This window comes from Myotis nattereri, assembly GCF_964212035.1.
Source record: "Myotis nattereri genome assembly, chromosome: 1".
NCBI classification, from domain to species: domain Eukaryota; kingdom Metazoa; phylum Chordata; class Mammalia; order Chiroptera; family Vespertilionidae; genus Myotis; species Myotis nattereri.
Genome location: NC_138075.1, coordinates 163,632,668 through 163,652,959, shown reverse-complemented (window position 1 = coordinate 163,652,959; position 20,292 = coordinate 163,632,668). Strand labels below are relative to the sequence as shown.

Below are 20,292 nucleotides of genomic sequence, written 5' to 3'. Positions count from 1 at the left end.
GTGAGGTTAAACAATTTGCCCATGAAAACATGACTAAAGGAGCAGGGTTGAAGGAAAGGGGTTTGCTTATTGCCCACGGCACTGCTTTCCTAAAAATGCAAGGAAGAGCAGTCCCCAGAGCAGACGGTCAGTAGGGGCAGGACAGTCTCTACCCTCCTTGTGCCCAAGAAGAAATCTTAGGATCTTTGGGACCAGAATTTTCAGAAATTCTTGTTCCTCCATTTTATTAGTTCAATCCTGAACACAACCCATCAGGGGTCAACAAACTGGAATTTCTTTAGAGTAGGTGGACATGGATTACAAGGGATCTAAATGTTCTATATAATACAAGGGGATGTTGCCGGAACTGACAAACCAGTTCCGACAACATCCCCTTGTATTTGTCTCAAATACATAAAGAGCTATCATATAGAAGAGGACTTACTGGTTTTTCTAAATCTAAGAGTAATCCATGGCATAATGTTATGTGAATGTGTAGACTAAAACATTTGATCAATATGTAAACATCGAATATGCCCGTGGATAAGGACTAAAGGTAACAAGGACAAATGAAACATTGACGTGTTTAGTTGATGGTATTGTGGCCAATTTGTGTCTTGGCTGCTGCTGCTTCTTCTTCTTCAGTATTTTTCTGCAAAAAAGAAATTTTAACAAATAAAAGCAAACATAAAAGAAAAATACAAATATTAATAAGAAAAAAATGTCTTATAATTTATTAAAAAAACAGGACATCATTTTCATTTATCAAAATTACAAGCGTTAAAAATAGATCGTAACTGGCACTAGTATGGTCTCTGGAAATAAGATCTCTAGTGCAGTTCTGACCAGAGTGTAAACATGTACATACTTTCTGAAGAAAATTTTGACAAACTGTATAAAAAATGAAGTGACAGCCTTTCGATGTATGGATTCCACTCTCAAGACTATATATCCCCCCTCCCAAAGAATATATCCTAAGTAAATAAGGATGTATGCAAAGTTCTTATTAAAAGGGTATTCGCCGAAGCCTTGTGTGTAACATATAACAATTGAAAATAACCTAAATGCCTATTAGTGAGATTGGTTCAGTAAATTATCCATACAACAGAATGTTATGCAGACTGTAAAATCATGTGGTAAAAGTATATTTAATGACAAGAAAAAAAGTTCATGGCATAATAATTGAAGAAAGCAGGTGACTAAATACTCTGCATGGTATGTTTTCCTGCTTTTGTAAAAAAATATTTTATATGTACATATATACACATGTAAAAATATATATATATATTACACATATATTTGGTGGTTGATGCCTTTTTGCTTATGTGTATATAACATCTTAAATTTTATTACATTATTTGCATTGCTTACATTGCAAAACAAAGTTATTTAAAATAAAAGTTACGTGAGCTTTTCTTGTCTAATAAATATGCATTTAGCCTTAACTGGTTTGGCTCAGTAGATAGAGCATTGGCCTGCGGACTGAAGGGTCCCAGGTTCGATTCCAGACAAGGGCATGTACCTTGGTTGCGGGCACATCCCCAGTAGGGGGTGTGCAGGAGGCAGCTGATCAATGTTTCTCTCTCATCAATGTTTCTAACTCTCCCTCTCCCTTCCTCTCTGAAATCAATAAAGATATGTTTTAAAAAAGATGCATTAAAAAATGGGTTAGCTATCACAAAGTTCACAGTATTTAGTTCAGTGGTTCTCAACCTTCCTAATGCTGAGACCCTTTAATACAGTTCCTCATGTTGTGGTGACCCCCAACCATAAAATTATTTTCATTGCTACTTCTTAACTGTAATTTTGCTACTGTTATGAATCGTAATGTAAATATCTGATATGCAGGATGCATTTTCATTGTTGCAAATTGAACATAATTAAAGCATAGTGATTAATCACAAAAACAATATGTAATTATATATGTGTTTTCCGATGGTCTTAGGCGACCCCTGTGAAAGGGTCGTTCGACCCCCAAAGGGGTCGCGACCCACAGGTTGAGAACCGCTGATTTAGTTGACCAATAAATTTTAGTTCCTCTCTCTTCTCTAGTGACAGGAGGTATTCAAGCACAAGTCAGAAAATGGCAGATCTGGGATGTGGTTGGAGAGATTGAGGCAACAGGTTCGCATGGGATGACCTCTAATGCTCCTTGCAACTGACGTTTCATGATTCTTACAATTGCCCTCTATTTACCTCTTACATTACTTGGGATGATACAAAAACATAGATACAGTATAACTAAGGCTTGTACTGAATACATAGTAGCCGCTGCCCTACTATTATTATTAGCACCTTAGATTGTGAATGGAGGGGGTGGTGCGAAAAGAATACCCGGCGCCAGGGAGGGCCAACGCCACCCCAGCCCCCCTCCTCAGACAGCTCTCCGGCCCCTTCTTTGTGAATGAGCCGCGGCCCCCAGCCTCAGAGCGGCGTCCACGAGAAGCAGAACTTTACAAAGGGGCGTTAGTCCCCTTTCCCAGGAGCTGCCGGCGGGACTGACGCCGGGAGCGAACCGCCCTCGCCAACCGCCCGGAGCGGGGACACTGAGGACACCGGGGCTGTCAGGCGGGACGGCTGGGCATCTGCCTCCGGCCGAGCGCGAGGCACGTGGGCCTCCCCTCGCGGGCCTCCCGGCCGCCCCGCCCCGCGCTCCCAGGGGCCGTCCGCCGCGCGGGTGGGGGTCTCGGCCAGGTCCCCGCGCCCCCACGTGCGCCGGCCGCCGGGGGGCGGGGCGAGGCCGGGGGGGGGGGGGGGGGGAGGGCGGGGCGCCCGCTGCGCGCGCGCGGGGCCGGGGCGGGGCGCGCAGCTCGGCCTGGGCCTGTCGGGCGCTCTCCTTCCTTCCGCGCCCGGCCTGGCGGGCCCAGCTCCTCCCCCGCTCGGCCTCGCTCCTTCCCTGGCCCTCCCTCCACCGGCCGTTCCTCTCTCCCTCCTCCTCCTCCTCTTCCTCGGCGAGGCGCTCCTCCAGCAGCCAGACAGCATGGCGGCCGTGGAGACGCGGGTGTGCGAGACGGCCGGCTGCAGCAGCGAGGCCAAGCTCCAGTGTCCCACCTGCATCAAGCTGGGCATCCAGGGCTCCTACTTCTGCTCGCAGGTAGACGCCCGCCTCCGCGGCCCGGCGCCGGTCCTCTCCCCTGCCCTCTCCGCCTGCCCTCACGGCCGGCCAGACGCGCTCCTCCTCTTCCCGGGGCTGGCGCGCCTGCTGCGCTCTCCGCGCCCCCCCCCCCCCCCCCCCCTTCGCAGCGCCGGCGCCCCCTGCAGCCCCCCTGCGATCTGGGGCCCGGAGGGACTGGGGAGCCGGCGGGGGCGGGGCGCGGTCTGTTGCGGCCATGTGGGGGGGAAGCGGAAGAGGACTTCCCCTGGGCGCCCGGCCGCCCCGGGGCGCTGCGTTGATGGGCCGGTTCCCGCCGCGCGTCGTCTGCTGGGGCGAGGGCTCCCAGGTGCGCGGGCTGCCGGGACAGGTGGGGATACCTGGGGAAGGGGTGGCCCTGGCCCTGCGAGTCGCCCCGGCAGCTCTCGGCGGGGCTCTTGTTTTGGATTGCGGAGTGGGGTGGGGGTGGGGGTGGGGGGTCTCCGGGGCCGGTAGTCGCTCTGGTCTCGGCGGGATTGAGGGGCGGGTGGTGGTCGGAAGAGACCCTCTGGGCTTTGGGGGGTGGGTTGCCTGGGGATGGTGGGAGTTGCAGGGAGGAGGAATGCTGGCTCCAGCCCTACCTCCGTCTTTGACACTTAGGCAACTTTGGGGGGTGGGGTGGGGTGGAGAGGGGTTTGTGTAATTTATTATTTTCCTTGGGTGTCCACAGTGACTGATTTAGAGAACCATAGCTTAACGATCCGAGTCAGCTTTTGCACTGACTGCATTTCCCATGGAGTGAAAAAGACAGTTCCATTCAGGGTTCTGCTTTAAGGCGGTAGTGCGTCTTAGTAAGTTTTGTGCAGTGGAGCACACCCGGCACCGAGTGGGGTCCTGACGGAGGCGTGTGCTTGTGTGTATGTTTACTGAGAAGTACTAGTGTTCCGGCTGCAGTTCACACTTAAGATTTGGGCAGAGCGGCAACGTTTTGGAATTGTGGCTTTTCGTTACAGTCCGGGTTTGCAGGAGACGCAAGAATACTAACGTATTAAATCGGCAGTGTCCTGCGGGGAGAAGAACATGAACATGGTCTGAAGGCCAGGTCAGGACCCTGCGCTTGCCAGTTACTGTGCGATTTTGAACGAGTCAAGTTACTTACCCTTTCTGAGCTCTCATTCCACCACCGTACAGAGAGGAAGATGATATTTTACTGACATATTTCGCAAGGTCGTTCCGAGCCCCAAATTATTCAATGAATGTGAAATGCTGGTAAAAATCCAAGGCATTTTTTAAACAGGCCACCAGTACGATGTAACACTGCCATATGTGAAAATATCAATGAATAGAATGAAAACATATATAAGAACAGCACACACAAATATGAGTCTGTAAACGTAAAGATGTATGTAAAATAAACATAAATAACATCCAAGACACTTGTAGATAAACCATTGTGAGGGATCCTAGCTATGTTGTGTAGGTCTTGTTTTCAGATAGGATATGATCCTTGACCTTGTTAGTATCACTTGGAAAAAGTTGCACATTGAGAAGTGTTGCTTATTCTAAAAATAGCAGTGGGCCTTCTCAACATACTAAATCTGGTATGAGTCCGTTTGTTTCTTTAAAACAATTTTCAGATTCTAATTTGTTGAGGCCTAAGTGGGACCTGGACTTAAAACATAACATATAGTTTCCTTTTGGAAACTGTGTGCCGTTTGAATCGAGTAATGTGGGTTACATTGTGTTTAAGAATAGGTGGGAATTGTAATGCTGAATTAATTAATATGTATACACATTTATCTGCTGAGATTTAAAAAAAGATACTATGAAACCATATTCCTCAAAAATAGGTGATGCTCTCTTAGGCATGATATTCTTCAGTAGAAGGAACTTTGGCTCATTGAGGTTTGTGGAAAAGTTCCAACACTTTTGTGAAAACATGCAGGGTTTATTTAGTGCTGTAGAACTGGAGTTGTGTCATGCTGGGTTCTGCAGGTATATTTCTGGTACCATTGCTATACTTGCAGTCAAACATATTCCAAGTTGCTCTCACACTGTCTCTCTTTCTTCATTCCTATTGCTACCTCTTAGGGTCAGTTTTTAAAATTTGACACCAAGCCAGTTGTAGTGGTCTCTTAATGTATTTCCCAAGTGTAGTTCCCCACTGTGCAAACACCCACCCACACACACAAAAACATCCAAACAAAACTTTCCTAAAGAAGTTATTTTTCCCCCAGCATAGCTCAGGATAATTATGCTTGCCCTCCACCCACAACAAGTAGAGTTACCATTGCTTCTGGGATGCTAGCCCCATAATCAGGGCCCTCTTCAGAGTTTAACTTTACATATTCTCTTGCTCTAACTAGTGCAGTGGTTCTCAACCTTCCTAATGCCCCGACCCGACCCTTTAATACAGTTCCTCATGTTGTGGTGACCCCCAATTTCATTGTTACAAATTGAACATAATTAAAGCATAGTGATTAATCACAAAAACAAGATGTAATTATATATGTGTTTTCCGATGGTCTTAGGCGACCCCCAAAGGGGTCGCGACCCACAGGTTGAGAACCCCTGAACTAGAGGCTGTACTTGTACTCTTTCTTTCACCCAACATGTCACCTGTTTTCTCAAATCACAGCTGTTCTTTCAGTCCCAGCTTGAGACTTTAACCAAATCACTAACTTTCCCTAAGCCAGTTTATACATCTGTGATGAAACTAGAGCTTTTTCTTGCCATTTCTCTGATTATCTTCACTAGGAGTGCTGTGCTCTCTACTTTTAGCTCCTCCAGTCCCCAGCCTGACTGGCCAGTTTGTCTTGTGAATAAACTGAGAATAAAACTACAAGAAGCCATCACAGAAGGGAGCCTTTCCCAGTTACTCTGTCACACCACCTTGTTTATTTCCTTTGTAATTTATACAATCTAGTTATCTTGTTTTCTTATTTATCTGTCTTTCAATCTCTGATTTAGGTGAGCTTCATGAATAAAGCTATCTTGTTCATTGCCCTATTGTCATTTTTCAACACAATGCTGTGTATGTGGTAGATGGTCAATACATTTTTTTAATGTGTTAATAGGTACATTTATTGAAAAAAAATTGAAGGCTATGTATCAAAAACCTTAAGAATGTTCACTATTTTGACCTAGGAATTTAAATTCAAGCAAAATAAAGAAAATTCCAGGGATGAGCACAGACTTGTTCCCATAAGACCAACATGCCTCTGATAGAGTGCCTGATAAGTTGTCCTTCTGCATGGTTGATCTGTCGGTGAGATCAAGAAGTGACACAGCATAGCTGAGGCTGAAAATGTTGCCTGAATACCAGCATACTGATGTGGGATCATCCTGTTTCTTTTCCTTTTCTTTCTTTTTTTATTTTAAGTTCTTTATTGTTTAATGTATTACGTAAGTCTCCTTTTCCCCCCATTGAACTCTCCCTGGCCGCCCCCAATCCCCCAGCACATGTTTCTCCCCCCCCCCCCCCCATCTGTGTCCATGGGTTATGCTCATATGATGCATGCATTCAAGTCCTTTGGTTGATCTCTTAGCCCCTCAACCCCCACCTTCCCTCATAGGTTGGACAATCTACCCGATGCTTCTATGACTGGTTCTGTTTTTGTTCATCAGTTTATGTTGTTCATTCTTTTTCTTTTTAAAGAACCAGGATAGTGAAATTTGTATTTTGGTAAAAATTTTAAAGGTGATTTTCCTTTAAGGTAAAAAATTGTTTAGTACTTAATATGTTTAGTGTTTGGTTTACAGTAAAACTGATAGGAAGGTACAGACATTTCTCATATATTTCTTGCCCCATAAACATGCATAACATCCACTATCAATATCACTCATCAGAATGGTATACTTTTTTAACCAAGGATGAACCTACACTGGCACATCGTAATCACTCCAAATCCAGTCTGTCTTTAGGGTTCATTATTTTTATTTAATAAATAAATAAATTATTGATTTCAGAGAGGAAGGGAGTGAGAGATAGAAACATCAGTGATGAGAGAGGATCATTCATGGGCTGTCTCCTGAATGCCCCCTACTGAGGATCGAGCCTGCAACTAGGCATGTGCTGTGACCTGGAATGGAACCGTGATCTCCTGGTTCATAGGTCGATGCTCAACCTCTGAGTCACACCGGCCGGTCTAGGGCTCATTTTTAATGTTGTACAATATGTAGGTTTGGACACATGAATAATGACATATGTCCATTTTATAGTGGCATACGTAGTATTTTCACTGCCTAAAATCCTCTGTGCTCTGCTTGTTCATTCTTCCATCCATTCCCACCCTCCCCACCCCTCAAACCCTTGGCAACCACTGATCTTTTTATTGTCTTCACTAGTGGCCTGGTGCATGAATTCGTGCACATTGAAAGGAAATTAATTAGAAGAAATATTTTAATATTGCTGTTCGCCCTTTCTCTATAATAGAAGTGTCAACCAAATTCACAATTGACAATGACAGATTGAAACACACGTGTGTGATTGGCACCAGCGAGAGCTTTATATGTATCGCATATGCATGCGTCAACTTAGCCTTTCATGTATATACTAGAGGCCTGATGCACGAAATTTGTGCAAGGGGCTCGGCCCTCGCAGCCCCGGCTTCATCTGGAAGGTTGTCCAGATGGTCTTTCGGCTGTTTGTTCTAATTGGCATATTAGCTTATATAGTATAGAATAAATTTGCTTAATTAGACCTGCTTTCTGATGTAGCTAAACTTTTTCCAGCCCAGTGAAGCACCCCAACTTCTCTTCCAGGTAATTGTCAGCAACACAGCAGTAAATATCAACATGAAGCAGATTATTATTGTAGATCACGCAGGGAGAACAAAGGATAAAATATTTAACTGCAGCAGTGTTTGACTATATTCTGTGCAGTGAGAAAACTTGAAGTCATTTTCAAGGTCTGTCATTTCTTCTTTTCAGTCAGGTCAAGTTTCTAAACTTTCTAAATCTCTGTTTTCTGGCTAATGAAAAGAAAATAGGATTCCACTGCGTCTCCTATCCACCTACTCCAGGACTTCTGTGAGGATCAAATGAGATGAGGCATGGGAAAACGCTTCACAGACATTCAGTTAAGGTGTGAAGTGTTTCCACCTGGCTATAAAGCAAGTTGTGTTACTGGGTTGAAGAAACTGCAAGGAGGCTAGTCGTCACTAGGGAGAGGAAGCCAGGCATTGCTACGTGACATCATTACCTGGATGGACACTTAGCATATTAGCCATATATATCTATCTATATAGATATAGATTTAGATTTAGATATATAGATATAGATATAGATATAGATATAGATATAGATATAGATATAGATATATAAATGTCCTGTTGCTAGGGAGAGGAAGCTTGGTGTTGCTACGTGATGTCATTACCCAGCACTCACAGCCATGGTTTCTGGGCTGGGCTGGGTTGGGCTGTGGGCTGCAGTTTGCACCAGTGTTGGCTGTGATTTGGTGAGCTGTCACTCTGGGGTGGTGGCAGGGCCTTTGTCCCACTTGGGGGAAGCTGAGTGTTGCTTTGTCAGTGCCAGGTCTGCGCTGCTGTTTCTCTGTAAATGGCAAGTTCACATCAGGCAGCTCCTGTGTTGAGCATCTGTCCCTTGATGGTCAGTGTGCATCATAGTGACTGGTTGGACAGTGGGAGGGACACTCAGCATATTAGCCTTTATGTATATACTAGAGGCCCGGTGCACAAATTTGTGCACGGATTGGGCCCCTCAGGGTGGTCCGTGGAGATCGGGTCCCAGCTTGCACCCCCAGCCTCACAGCCTCGCAGCCCTGCCTGACACCCCGCCTTGGCCTGGTGCCGCCCCCTCACCTGCTCCACCATCCCACCTACAGGGCAATCGATTGGGGCCGGGTCCTCCACCCAGCTCCCTCAGTGCCTGGAAGCTGGGTGGTGGCCCTGCCCCCCCGCTGCTGCCCCTGGTCACCATCTGTGGGGCGATCGGGCCCCTGCTCGCACCCGTCTTGACCTGGTGTTGCCCGCTCACCTGCTCCACCATCCCACTGTGGTCCTGCTCTCGTTGGGGCCCACTGGAGCTGGCAGTGCCTCCACAGCCGCCCACTGCCAGCTCTGTGTCGCCAACGTCTGCCATGTTCCACTCCGTCCCCCTGGTGGTCAGCGCAGGTCATAGCGTGTGGTTGAACGCCCAGTCTCCTGTTGAATGACCGCCCGAGGGGACAATTTGCATATCAGGCTTTTATTATATAGGATATATATAGATAGTTTTGATTTTCCAATTGGAATTACAGAGTATGTAGCCTTCTCATATTGTTTTCATTCACTTAGCAATATGCATTTAAGATTCCTTCATGATTCTTTATGCCTTGACAGCTCATTTCTTTTTAAGAGCTAAATAATATTCCACTATCTGGATGTATCACAGTTTATCCACTCACTCACTGTAGGAATCTCAGTTGCTTCCAAGTTTTAGAAATTACGATAAAGCTGCTGCAAACATCTGTGTGCAGGTTTTTGTGTGAACGTGTTTTTAACTCTTGGGTAAATACCAATGTGCATAATTGCTGATTTGTATTATAAGAGTATATTTAGTTCTATAAGGAAATAGGCTGTACCATTTTGCATTCCCACTGGCAGGGAATGGAGGTTTCTGTTGTTCCACATATTCACCTGAATTTGGTGCTATCAGTTTTCCAGATTTTGGTGATTCTAATAGGTGCATAGTGTCATCTTGTTTTAATTTGTGTTTCCCTGATAACATGTGATGTAGAGCATCTTCAGTATGTTTATTTGCCATCTGAATATCTTTGGTGAGGTCTATGTTAAGGTGTTTGACACATTTTTAAATTGGGAATAAATGTTTGAATCAATGAATAAATGTATCAAAAGGTAGAATAGCCGTGGCCAGCATGGCTCAGCAGTTGAGCGTTGACCTACGAACTAGGAGGTCAGGGTTTGATTCCCAGTCAGGGCACATGCCCAAGTTGTGGGCAACATCCCCAGTGTGGGATGTGCAGGAGGCAGCCGATCAATGATTCTCTCTCATTGTTGATGTTTCTATCTATCTCTCTCTCTCTCTCCCTTCCTCTCTGAAATCAATAATAATAATAATTTTTTTTTTAAAATATATTTTATTGATTTTTTACAGAGAGGAAGGGAGAGCGATAGAGAGTCAGAAACATCGATGAGAGAGAAACATCGATCAGCTGCCTCCCGCACATCTCCCACTGGGGATATGCCCGCAACCCAGGTACATGCCCTTGACCGGAACCGAACCTGGGACCTTTCAGTCTGCAGGCCGACGCTCTATCCACTGAGCCAAACCGGCCTCGGCAATAATAATTTTTAAAAAGGTAGAATAGAGAGGTAGACTACTGCATTTGAATCATTTACTAACTGGGCAAATAACCTCTCTGTTTTCTGTTACATTCTTTTAAAATAGGGCCATTTATAGTACTTCAGGGTTTTGGTGAAGACTAAATGCTAAGCATATGTAAAACACTTAGCACATGAGTAAGTTTAATCAGTGTTAGCTCTTTTTATTGTTATACTGTGTTTTATGTTTAAGAAGTTAGATATTTTTATCTGAGATGTTTAATTTTAAGAAAAGTTTGCCCCTGTAAATGAGTAAAACCTATTTTACTTAAAAAAATCAGCTTTTCAGGGGTTCCTGATGTTTGGTGATTTTTTTTTTAATGGACATGTTCATTCTTATTTAATAGTTTAGTTTTACTAGTAGTTTAGTAGTTTACTCCTGGTCCCTAGGAGATTATAACAATTTTTTTGAGGATGGAGGCTGCGCTTTACTCATTTTTTTGTCTTTCACTAAGTGCCTTGAACGCAGTAGGCAAGGCACTTATTAGTTCATTAAATGAAAGCAAAGAGGTTGGTGGGCCTGAGAAGGAAAGCATAGCATTCAAGCCTTTAGTTTACAGCCCAGGGCAGATGCTATCATATCTTTAGTTACAGGATCAGTTGAGAAGGACCTTATAACTCATTATAAGATTTAATAACTTAAAAGGTAGAATAGCATGAGTAGGAGACTAGGTTTGGAGTCTGACCTGGGTTTAAATCTTTGCTTCCATATCCATGAGTAATTCATGTCCTAATTTTGTAAGAGAGGGTGAATAGTGCACCCTCTTTATGGAGTTGAGAGGAAGGTGAATAAGAGAGAGCATGCAAAGTGCTTAACACAGTGTTCAGTAAATGGCTTTTTTATGCCTATAGGCTCATGTCTGATACTATTATAGTCAGTTACAAGGAAGGTTTAAAAGTGTTTAAAGAGAGGTACTATTTGTTTACGAACAATTTGAATAAATTCTTGCAATAGGCTCTTTCAAAGAAGCAGTGGCAAGGTAAGGTGATTAATTGGGTGTGCAGGAAGAAAGTGAGCGGCTGGCCATCTTGTAGGAGGAGTTGCCCTTCTAATACGTAGTGTCTTTGAAATGCAACCCTGTCCTCTGAAACATTTGTTTCTTCAGCAACCAAGTTCCTGACAATGCAGAGTGTTTCTGGAACTCATCTTCATCGTGGATGGAGATATTAACCATATTACGCGTTTTAATGATGGGGATTTTCTTTAAACTTTTCACATTACTCACCACCCCTCAAAAGTGCTGTAAGTTAAATGATTAGGCACAACTGTTGTAGTTTCTTGCAAGAAAAAGTACAATGAAGATTGTGATTTTTAAACATAAGAACTTTACTAATATGTTTATTATAGAAAAATTAGAAAATACAGGTGAAAAGTTACCCAGTGATAATTTCTGTGACTTTATTGTTGAAAGTATTACATATGTCCCCCTTCCCCCATTGGCCCCCATGTGACATTTGTGATGTGTATTTTTTGTTTGTTTTTTGTTAATCCTCAATCGAGGATGTTTTTTTCCGTTGACTTTTAGAGAGAGTAAAGGGAGGGGGAGAGATAGAGAGAAACATCAATGTGAGAGAGACACATCAATTGGTTCCCCCCTGCATGCACCCCAACTGGGCTGAGGATCAAGCCTACAACCAAGGTACATGCCCTCAAACTGAATCGAACCTGTGACCCTTTAGTCTGTGGACCACACTGTAACCACGTAACCAAACTGGCTAGGGCTTTGATATGTATTTTAAAAACATTTATATATTTTATATATATTAATGTGCATACACTTATATATATTTTTACAAAAATGGCACCATAATGTACATAATCCTAGGGAATTGACCACTTTTATGTCTTTCTTCCTTTTTTTTTTTTAGATCTTTATTGTTGAGCTTATTACAGATGTCCCTCTTTTTTTCCCCCTTTGCTCTCTCCACCCATTTCCTGCCCTGCCCCAGGCCTTCGCCATCCTTTTGTCTGTGTCCATAGGTAATGCATGTATGCATATAAGATCTTTGTTTAATCCCTTCCTGCCCCCACCCCCTTCCCTCTGAGAATCATCAGTCTGTTCCATTTCCATGCCTCTGATTCTAGTCACCAGTTTATTCTGTTCATTAGATTTCTTATTGGTTTATTTTTATTTTTAGATTCATTTGTTGACAGATATGTATTTGTTGCCATTTTGTTGTTCATATTTTTTTTTTTTATCTTTACCTTTTTCTTCTTCTTCCTCTTCTTAAAGAATACCCTTCAGCATTTCATATAATAGTGTTTGGTGGTGATGAACTCCTTTGGCTTTTTCTTATCTGTGAAGCTCTTTATCTGACCTTCAATTCTAAATGATAGCTTTGCTGGATAAAGTAATCTTGGTTGTAGGTCCTTGCTCTGCATCACTTTTGACTTGCATAGTTTCTGTTGAGAAATCAGCTGAGAGTCATAAGGGCACTCCCTTGAAGATAACTAACTGCTTTTCTCTTGCTGCTTTTAATATTCTCTGTTTGTCTTTTGCCCTTGGCATTTTAATTATGATGTGTCTTGGTGTGATCCTCTTTGGGTTCCTCTTGTTAGGGACTCTTTCTGCTTCCTGGACTTGTAAGTCTATTTCTTTCACCAGGTAGGGGAAGTTTTCTGTCATTATTTCTTCAAATAGGTTTTCAATATCTTGCTTTTTCCTTGTGACACTCCCGTAATGTGAATGTTGTTATGCTTGAAATTGTCCCAGAGGCTCCTTACACTATCTTCATATTTTTGGATTCTTTTTTCTTTTTGCTCTGCTGGTTGGGTGTTTTTTTGCTTCCTCATATTTCAAATAGTTGATTTGATTCTCAGAAGCCTCCACTCTTCTGTTGAATCCCTGTATATTCTTTGTTTCAATCAGTGTATGCTTAATTTCTGACTGGCCCTTTTCCAATTTTTTGAAGGTTTCTGGAAGATTCTGGAGTAACCTTATAACCATGGTTTTGAACTCTATATTCAGTAGTTTGCTGTCTTTCATTTCTTTAATTTGTGACATGTTTCATTTTGTCTGCTTCCCTGTGTTTGTTTCTATGTATTGGGTAGAGCTGCTATTTCTCTTTGAGTTGGTTGAGTGGCCTTGTGTAGTAGGTGTTCAATAGGGCCCAGTGGCTCAGCCTCCCCAATCACCTGAGCTGGGAGCTCTAGTTGCTTCCCTTTGTGTGCTGTGAGTACAGTCTTGTTGTAGTTGAGCCTTGATTTCTGTTGGTATCACTGGGGGGTGGGGGGATTGACCTACAGGCCAGTTGGCTATGGGGACCAGCTGCAACTACAGTGGGAGAACTGCTGTGCAGGAGACACCCTATGAGCAGGACTTGCTTCAGTGGGGCTCTGGTGCTTACTGAGTCTGCTCCTTTAGTGTGTCGCTTATGGATGTGAAGAGTTGTAATCTGGTATGGTCTGACACTTTTGGGCACACTGGCTCTTGGATCTCCAGAGAGGTGCAAAATCAGCCACTGCCTGGGGCTACCAGGCAGGAGCTACAGAGAGATCTGCAGATTCCTCCTCTTTGTATTGGGTTTGGAAATACCCAGAAGAGGCCTAGCTATGAAGCAAGGCAGGCTGGTGCTGGTGCTGGATCTTGGGCCTTTTATTGATAGATTTGGGGCTCCCTGGCCCAGCTACTGCTTGTTTGAGAGATTTTAGCCAGAGCAAGGACAGGCCACTTATATGCAAAAGCCAATGCACACAGCTTGGGTGGGGTTGTAAATTGGATGAGGTGGGGGTCTTAGGGAATCACCATGGTGGAGCAAACAGAAATGGCTGCCAGTCAGTCCTGTACTGGGGAGACCCCAGCATAGGAAAAATGATCCCTGCAAGCACCTCCATCTGGGAGAGAGCCACCCCGAGTTCCTGCCCAGATGCTAGACAATCCAGTTTCTCCTCACATGTGTCTATGTTCCCAGAGCCTCGTCCTAGTGCTGGAGCTCAGAGGAAGCAGGACCTTGTACGTTCAGTTTGTGGTGCCAGCCTTTTAAGAGGAACAGCTGGGTCTCCAGAAGTCTCTGTGTCACTGGACCCCAATCCACACTGGTTTTTATAGCCTCTAGTTTTTACTGCCGGTAGAGACTTCTTTTCCCAGCTCTGGGACCCTGGGTTGGGGTCTGGTGTGGCGCTGGGCAGCCTCTGCAGAGATGATCTCCCTCCTGATTAAAAAAGTGGTACATATGGGTGCCGGAACAGCCTGTTCTGTGCCTCTGCACCTCCTATCAGTCTCAGTGTGCTTTCTTCTTTACAGCCAGCTTTCCAGCGATTTTGGATGATGGTTGTAATTTTAGATATAATTTTGATGTGGTTGTGGGAGGCGCGAATGCAGGTGTTTACCTATGCTGACATCTTCCCTCTGGTTTTTTTTTCTTTTTAAAATATATTTTTTATTGATTTTAGAAAGAGAGAAAAGGAGAGGGGGAGAAAGAGAGAGAGAGAGAGAGAGAGAGAGAGAGAGAGAGAGAGAGAGAGAGAGATCAGAGTGAGAGAGAAACATCAATTGGTTGCTTCCTGTACATACCCCTACTGGGGACTGAACCTGCAACCTTGGCATGTGAACAGGAATTGAACTGGCGACCTTTTGGTGCATAGGACAGCACTCAACCAAATGAGCCACACTTGCCAATATATTAGTAAGACCACCCTTATGTCTTACCAATATATTGAGAATGTCTGTCATAGCTACATTTACATTATCCTTTATAGTTGCTGAATAGTATACTACATTATAGATGAACTGTCCTTTATTTAATCACCTATGGTTGCATTTGGTTTCTTTTTTGATTTTTTTAGCTGCTGTTTAACTGCTTTTCAATAAATGTTTGTGTAAAATTTAAATCATTTTGATTTACTCAGGCACAGAATAATAGTAGGACTGTATAGGAACCCAGAATTGAACCATCCCAAGCTGCTAGTAGTTCTCATAGTGTAATCAGTGGATCTTTGTTGGTTTGAAGACTTTCTGGTGGTCAATGGAGATTTCCTTATATTGACATACTTATTACAAATACTTATATTGCAATTTTGGAATGAACTATACTTTTATTTCACTAGAACTTGTAAAAAAGCAAAAAGCATCATTTGGTTGGCAGGTAGGCAAAAGTTGAGCAAGTCTTTAACTCTAAGTTACTTTTTTAGAGATTGAAGGGCCATTGGAAATAGGTGTGATCTTATGTGTTTAGAGAGGTTGTAGATATAAATTGTAGTCACTTCCTTTTTGGGGGGTGAGTCTTTTTCAGGTTTGTCATACTTGTAAAGTTTTTAGTTTGATCTTAGTAAATTTGGTGGGAATGAAGAAACATGTAGATATTAGGAGGGAGAAGCAGTAGCATGGTAACTCCTGTATTAGTGAGGAATTGTCTTTGATATTAATAGCAAACCTATTTAGTAGATGTATATAGGCAGGAATACTCTACACAGCAACCATTGATATTCTCTCCTTATTAAAGTTTTAATGTAATAGAAATACAATTATTACCCTTTCTCCTGACCTCACAGTTTTAACATGAAGCATTTGTTTATTCATGTTTGGGCAGGTAGTGCTCCCAGCTGAACAATTATAAGTCTTTTTATTTTGATTGGTATCAGTCTGCTGTCTGGCTTTGAATAAAGACTAATTCAACATACCCTGCAAGCCAGGTCTGTCTTACTCAGTTTATGTGTTAAATCTGGGAGAAGGACATTGGGGAACTTTGCCCAAATTATACATTGCAAATAAGTTATCTCCTTGCCCCACTGTTCACAGTAGCTAACTTGTGGAAACAATCTAAATGTCTATGGGTGGATGAGTGGATAAATACAATGCGGTACAAACATTGGAATACTATGCAGCCTTAAAAAAAGGAAGGAAACCCTGCAGTGTGCCACAACATAGCTGAAACATGCTAAATGAAATAAGCCAATCATAGAAAAACAAATACTGCATCATTCCACTTACATGAGGTACCTAAAATAGTCAGATTTATAGAATTGGGGAGAGGAATGGTGGTTACTAGGGCCTGAGGAGGGAGAACTCGGGGTTACTGATCAACAGCATGAAGTTTCATTCATGCAAGGTGAATAAGGTCTAGATGGCTGCTATTCAACATTGTACCACCAATAATGAAAATTGTATTGACACGTACGTTTGTTAAGAAGTTAGAGCTCATGTTAAAGTGTTCTTATTTAAAGAAAAAAAAAGTTGTCTCCCGTTTTTGTCTCCAGGAACTTAGTGTTTTATTGCAAAGTTCAGTAGGGACTTCTTCCTGATATACCAGAGCGGTGCCATACCTGTGGAAAGCATACCTAAAAACGCTGTCAGCTGGGGTCTGCTAATGGGGCATTTATTTGGGTCATAAGCCCATGTCTCTAAAGAGTGGGTAGAGTGTAAATTATAAGTGAAATTATGACTAGCGATTTCTTTATCATCATAATGTGGGAGGCAGCAGAGGCTTCTCCACATTGTGAACCTGCGTTTAATGATTCTGTCTTGATAAAGAGGTGCAGAAGGGCAACCTTTGCATCAGATTTTGACAGTTATGCTGTCTTATTCATCAAGCTGTGAGCTTAAATCATTCAGTAAAATAGGTAAATGTAAGGTTTTAGACATGGCAGAGGTTTTTATTTTTTTCTGAGTAGGACATGGCTTTTTTTTTCAAATGGGATTGATTTTATTTCTAATTATTTCACTAATTGGTGTTAGTGATGGGTTTGACTATTTGAATACTGATAACTTTGCATTGTTTATTAAACAAATGTAGAGGAAACAATAAATGCAGTTATTACATGAATAATTTAGTATTTCTTTGGAATTGAGGTTTTTAAGTACCTTAAAGTCAAGGATTTCTTTTTTTGCTAGACTAATTTTATTAAATGTTGAGTAGAATGAAAGACTGATAGTAAATCATCCATAATAATATAGTAGAAGCATGATACAGTACTTACCACCTAATTTATTAAAAAGAATATTTTGGTAAAATAGTATAACTAAAAGGCTTCTATGTGCCCCTCACCCTAAGGCACTCCCTTATACTGAATTTTGTGTTTATCATTCATTTTATTTCCCATGTATTTGATTTCCTTGCCTGATAATTATTTCAGTGTGGGTTACAAAAGGTGATTCCCACCCTCAACCACTCCCCATTGTCATTGAATAGCTGGTTATTTTACCTATCAGGAAGAGTTTTCCCTCATCAACTGGTGAATAAACTACTGTTCCACCTAAAATTGGCAGAATAAAATTCCTACTAAAAAGACATGTAATGGTAATACACTACTGGTCACTACTAGTGGTCACAAATGTAAAAGCATGTCATCTATGAATCAAGGTAATTTCACTTTTCCTTTTATTTCTTTTCCTTGCCTAATTGCTCTGGGCAAGACTTCCAATAATATATTGAATAGAACTGCTGAAAGAAAGCATCCTTTCCTTGTTCCTGGTTTTAAAAGGAAAAACTTTGCACCTTTTTACCATTGACTTGTGATGTCAGCTGTCAGCTTTTCATATGTGGCTTTTATTATGTTGAGATGGTTTCTTCTGTTTCTACTTTATTTTATTTTATTTTTATTTTTCCTCAGCTGTAAAGTTAGGTTGTTAGAGGTCTTTTTTAATGTAAGTTTGTTTATAACGATAAACTTTCCTCTAGTATTGCTTTTGCTGCATTCTATAAGTTTTGGTATATTTTGTATTTGGTATGTTGCGTATTTTGTTTTCATTTGTCTCAACGTATTTTCTAATTTCTCTTGTGTATTCCTCTTTGACCTAATTGGTTGTGTTAGAGTGCATTGTTTATTTCCTTTTTACTATTTTGGATTTTCCGGTTTTCCTTTTAACTTGTCTTTCTAAAACCCAAACCACTGTAGACTTCTTTGTATGCCCATTCATTTACTTTTAATGGCTACGGATTTCACCTACGTGGTAGGATCATAATTTATCTAACCTATTTTATATTAATGGATAACTAAAGTCTCTTTCATTTTTCACAATTATAAACACTGCAGTGAGCATTAAATTTGCATATATCTTTGCTCATTTGTCAGATTATTTACTTTGGTTAAATTTCTGAAAGTGGAGTTACTGAGTCAATGTATGTTTTTGTGTGTGGGTATACAGGGTGAGGCAAAAGTAGGTGAGGCAAAAGTAGGTTTACAGTTGTTCTTATGCAAAATATGAGCTAATTTTTGTATTCTTTATTAATTGTTGTATTACTTTCCATATGAACAACTGTAAACCTGCTTTGGCCCCACCCTACATCTGTCTTTATGTTTAAGTATTTATATGCATGCTATATTTATGCATGCTATATTTATGCATGCTATATTTTGATACCTGTAGCTTTCTCAGTACCAGCTGACCATTCAGCACTTTCATTAACATTGTGTGTTGCACCCATTTGCTCATACCCTTATCAACATGAATTGATTTTAGTTTTGAGATGGTGGAAAAGGTTAAGGTAATACAGGTTCTTAAGGGGATGAGTGGGTAAGTGGTCACATTCTGAAACCATTTAATGTTAATTCTAGCAAATACTTGTAGGATGGTTCAGAATAGGAAAAGATTAGGGAGAGACAAGAGAGGGCTGAGGTAGGGAAACCAGTTGGGAAGCTGCTTTGGTAGTTTGGCAAGTCAGTAGGGCCTAAAATAGAGTGGGAGATGTTGGGGTTAATTAGATAAGAAGAGTAAAATAGGAGATGACTTGCTCTGACATTGAAATGAAAATACAAATCTCTTAACTCTGGTGGTACTTTTTCACTCTCCAGTGATTCATAATCCTGCAAATAAATAAGAGTCACCTACATAGATTATCCTTTGAGTTTCTGACCTAATTTGAGACAGGGAACAGCATGTGTATTTGTAAAGAAATTCTTTCCAGGTGATTCTAATATGTCGCCAGGACTGAGAACCCTGTATCAACTCCTAAAATTGGTAGACACCTGCTGTAGTAAAGAAAAAGTGTGTTCTCTTGGGTGAAAATAAAAGTTTTAACTACTATTTATAAAAGGTAATTAGTAGACAGTACTTTGTAGTTGTTAAGTAGGTGGAAAATAAGGCAGTAAGACAAAGAGCTCTCAAGGAGTACTTAATAAATACATTTGATCTCTTAGGCTTAGGGTGGGAGTGTGTGTGGTGTGGACACTTCATGGAGAAGGTAGCATTTGAAATAGATCGGAAAGGGCAGGTAAAGCTTCTGAGGATACAGATATAAAGGTGAGTGTCAGGAGCAGATAGAGTAGGTTATGCAAAGGAAAAGAAAGTGTGGCATTCGTCTGGGAAACTCTAAATCTAATTTAGTTAGTTTATCGGTGCATTTTTTTTCAGAGATAAGGAGGGAAAGATTACCCAATTAAGGAGTCAGAGGTGTGTTCTTCAGGGAAAAGATAGTTATGCAGGGTTTTAAGTGGTCCTAGTCTGATAGTGAATAGAAGAAAAAGAGTGAGATTGTGGTTTAGGGAAGGAACACTTTTGAGCCTCCAAGAGCTATTAGGAAATTTGGAAATGTTCTTGATGCCATCAGTCATTTTGAAGACCATGAACCAGTTGCTGCATGGCCTCATCAAGTAAGAGAAAGGTGGGTATTCTTATACGAGTGAGAATTTTGGTTTCTTCACTTACTTGAATCCTCATATATCTTGAAGTACAAGCCATTAGCTAACTAAACTGTTTTGTGAGACAGTTCTTCAGTTGATTTAATGAGAATAATCCCACTAGTCTTCTTATTAAAAAGCTGGAATTTGATATAGGTTTCATGAATCAAATATAAGCACCACGAAATCCTCTAAGGAAAACACGAGACTACTTGAGTAGCTACTTTTCAATGAATGTGCGGAATTTCAAAATGTCAGTTGATGATGACTACATTGAAAATACAGTTGGGAGAAAATCTGATGTGGAGCAGAGTTGAATACCAAGTAGTTTGAAAAATGTAAAG

General features: G+C 41.8%; 1 protein-coding gene across 1 annotated transcript in view; it reads left to right on the top strand.

Annotated features, from left to right (window-relative positions):
* Positions 1-2,762: 2,762 nt before the first annotated feature.
* METAP1 (methionyl aminopeptidase 1) overlaps positions 2,763-20,292 on the top strand; it is a 75,718-nt gene continuing 58,188 nt past the window's right edge. The window contains exon 1 of the mRNA XM_081086680.1: positions 2,763-3,073. Coding sequence (XP_080942806.1) covers positions 2,960-3,073 — 114 coding nt within the window. The 5' untranslated portion in view covers positions 2,763-2,959. The remainder of the gene's footprint in view (positions 3,074-20,292) is intronic.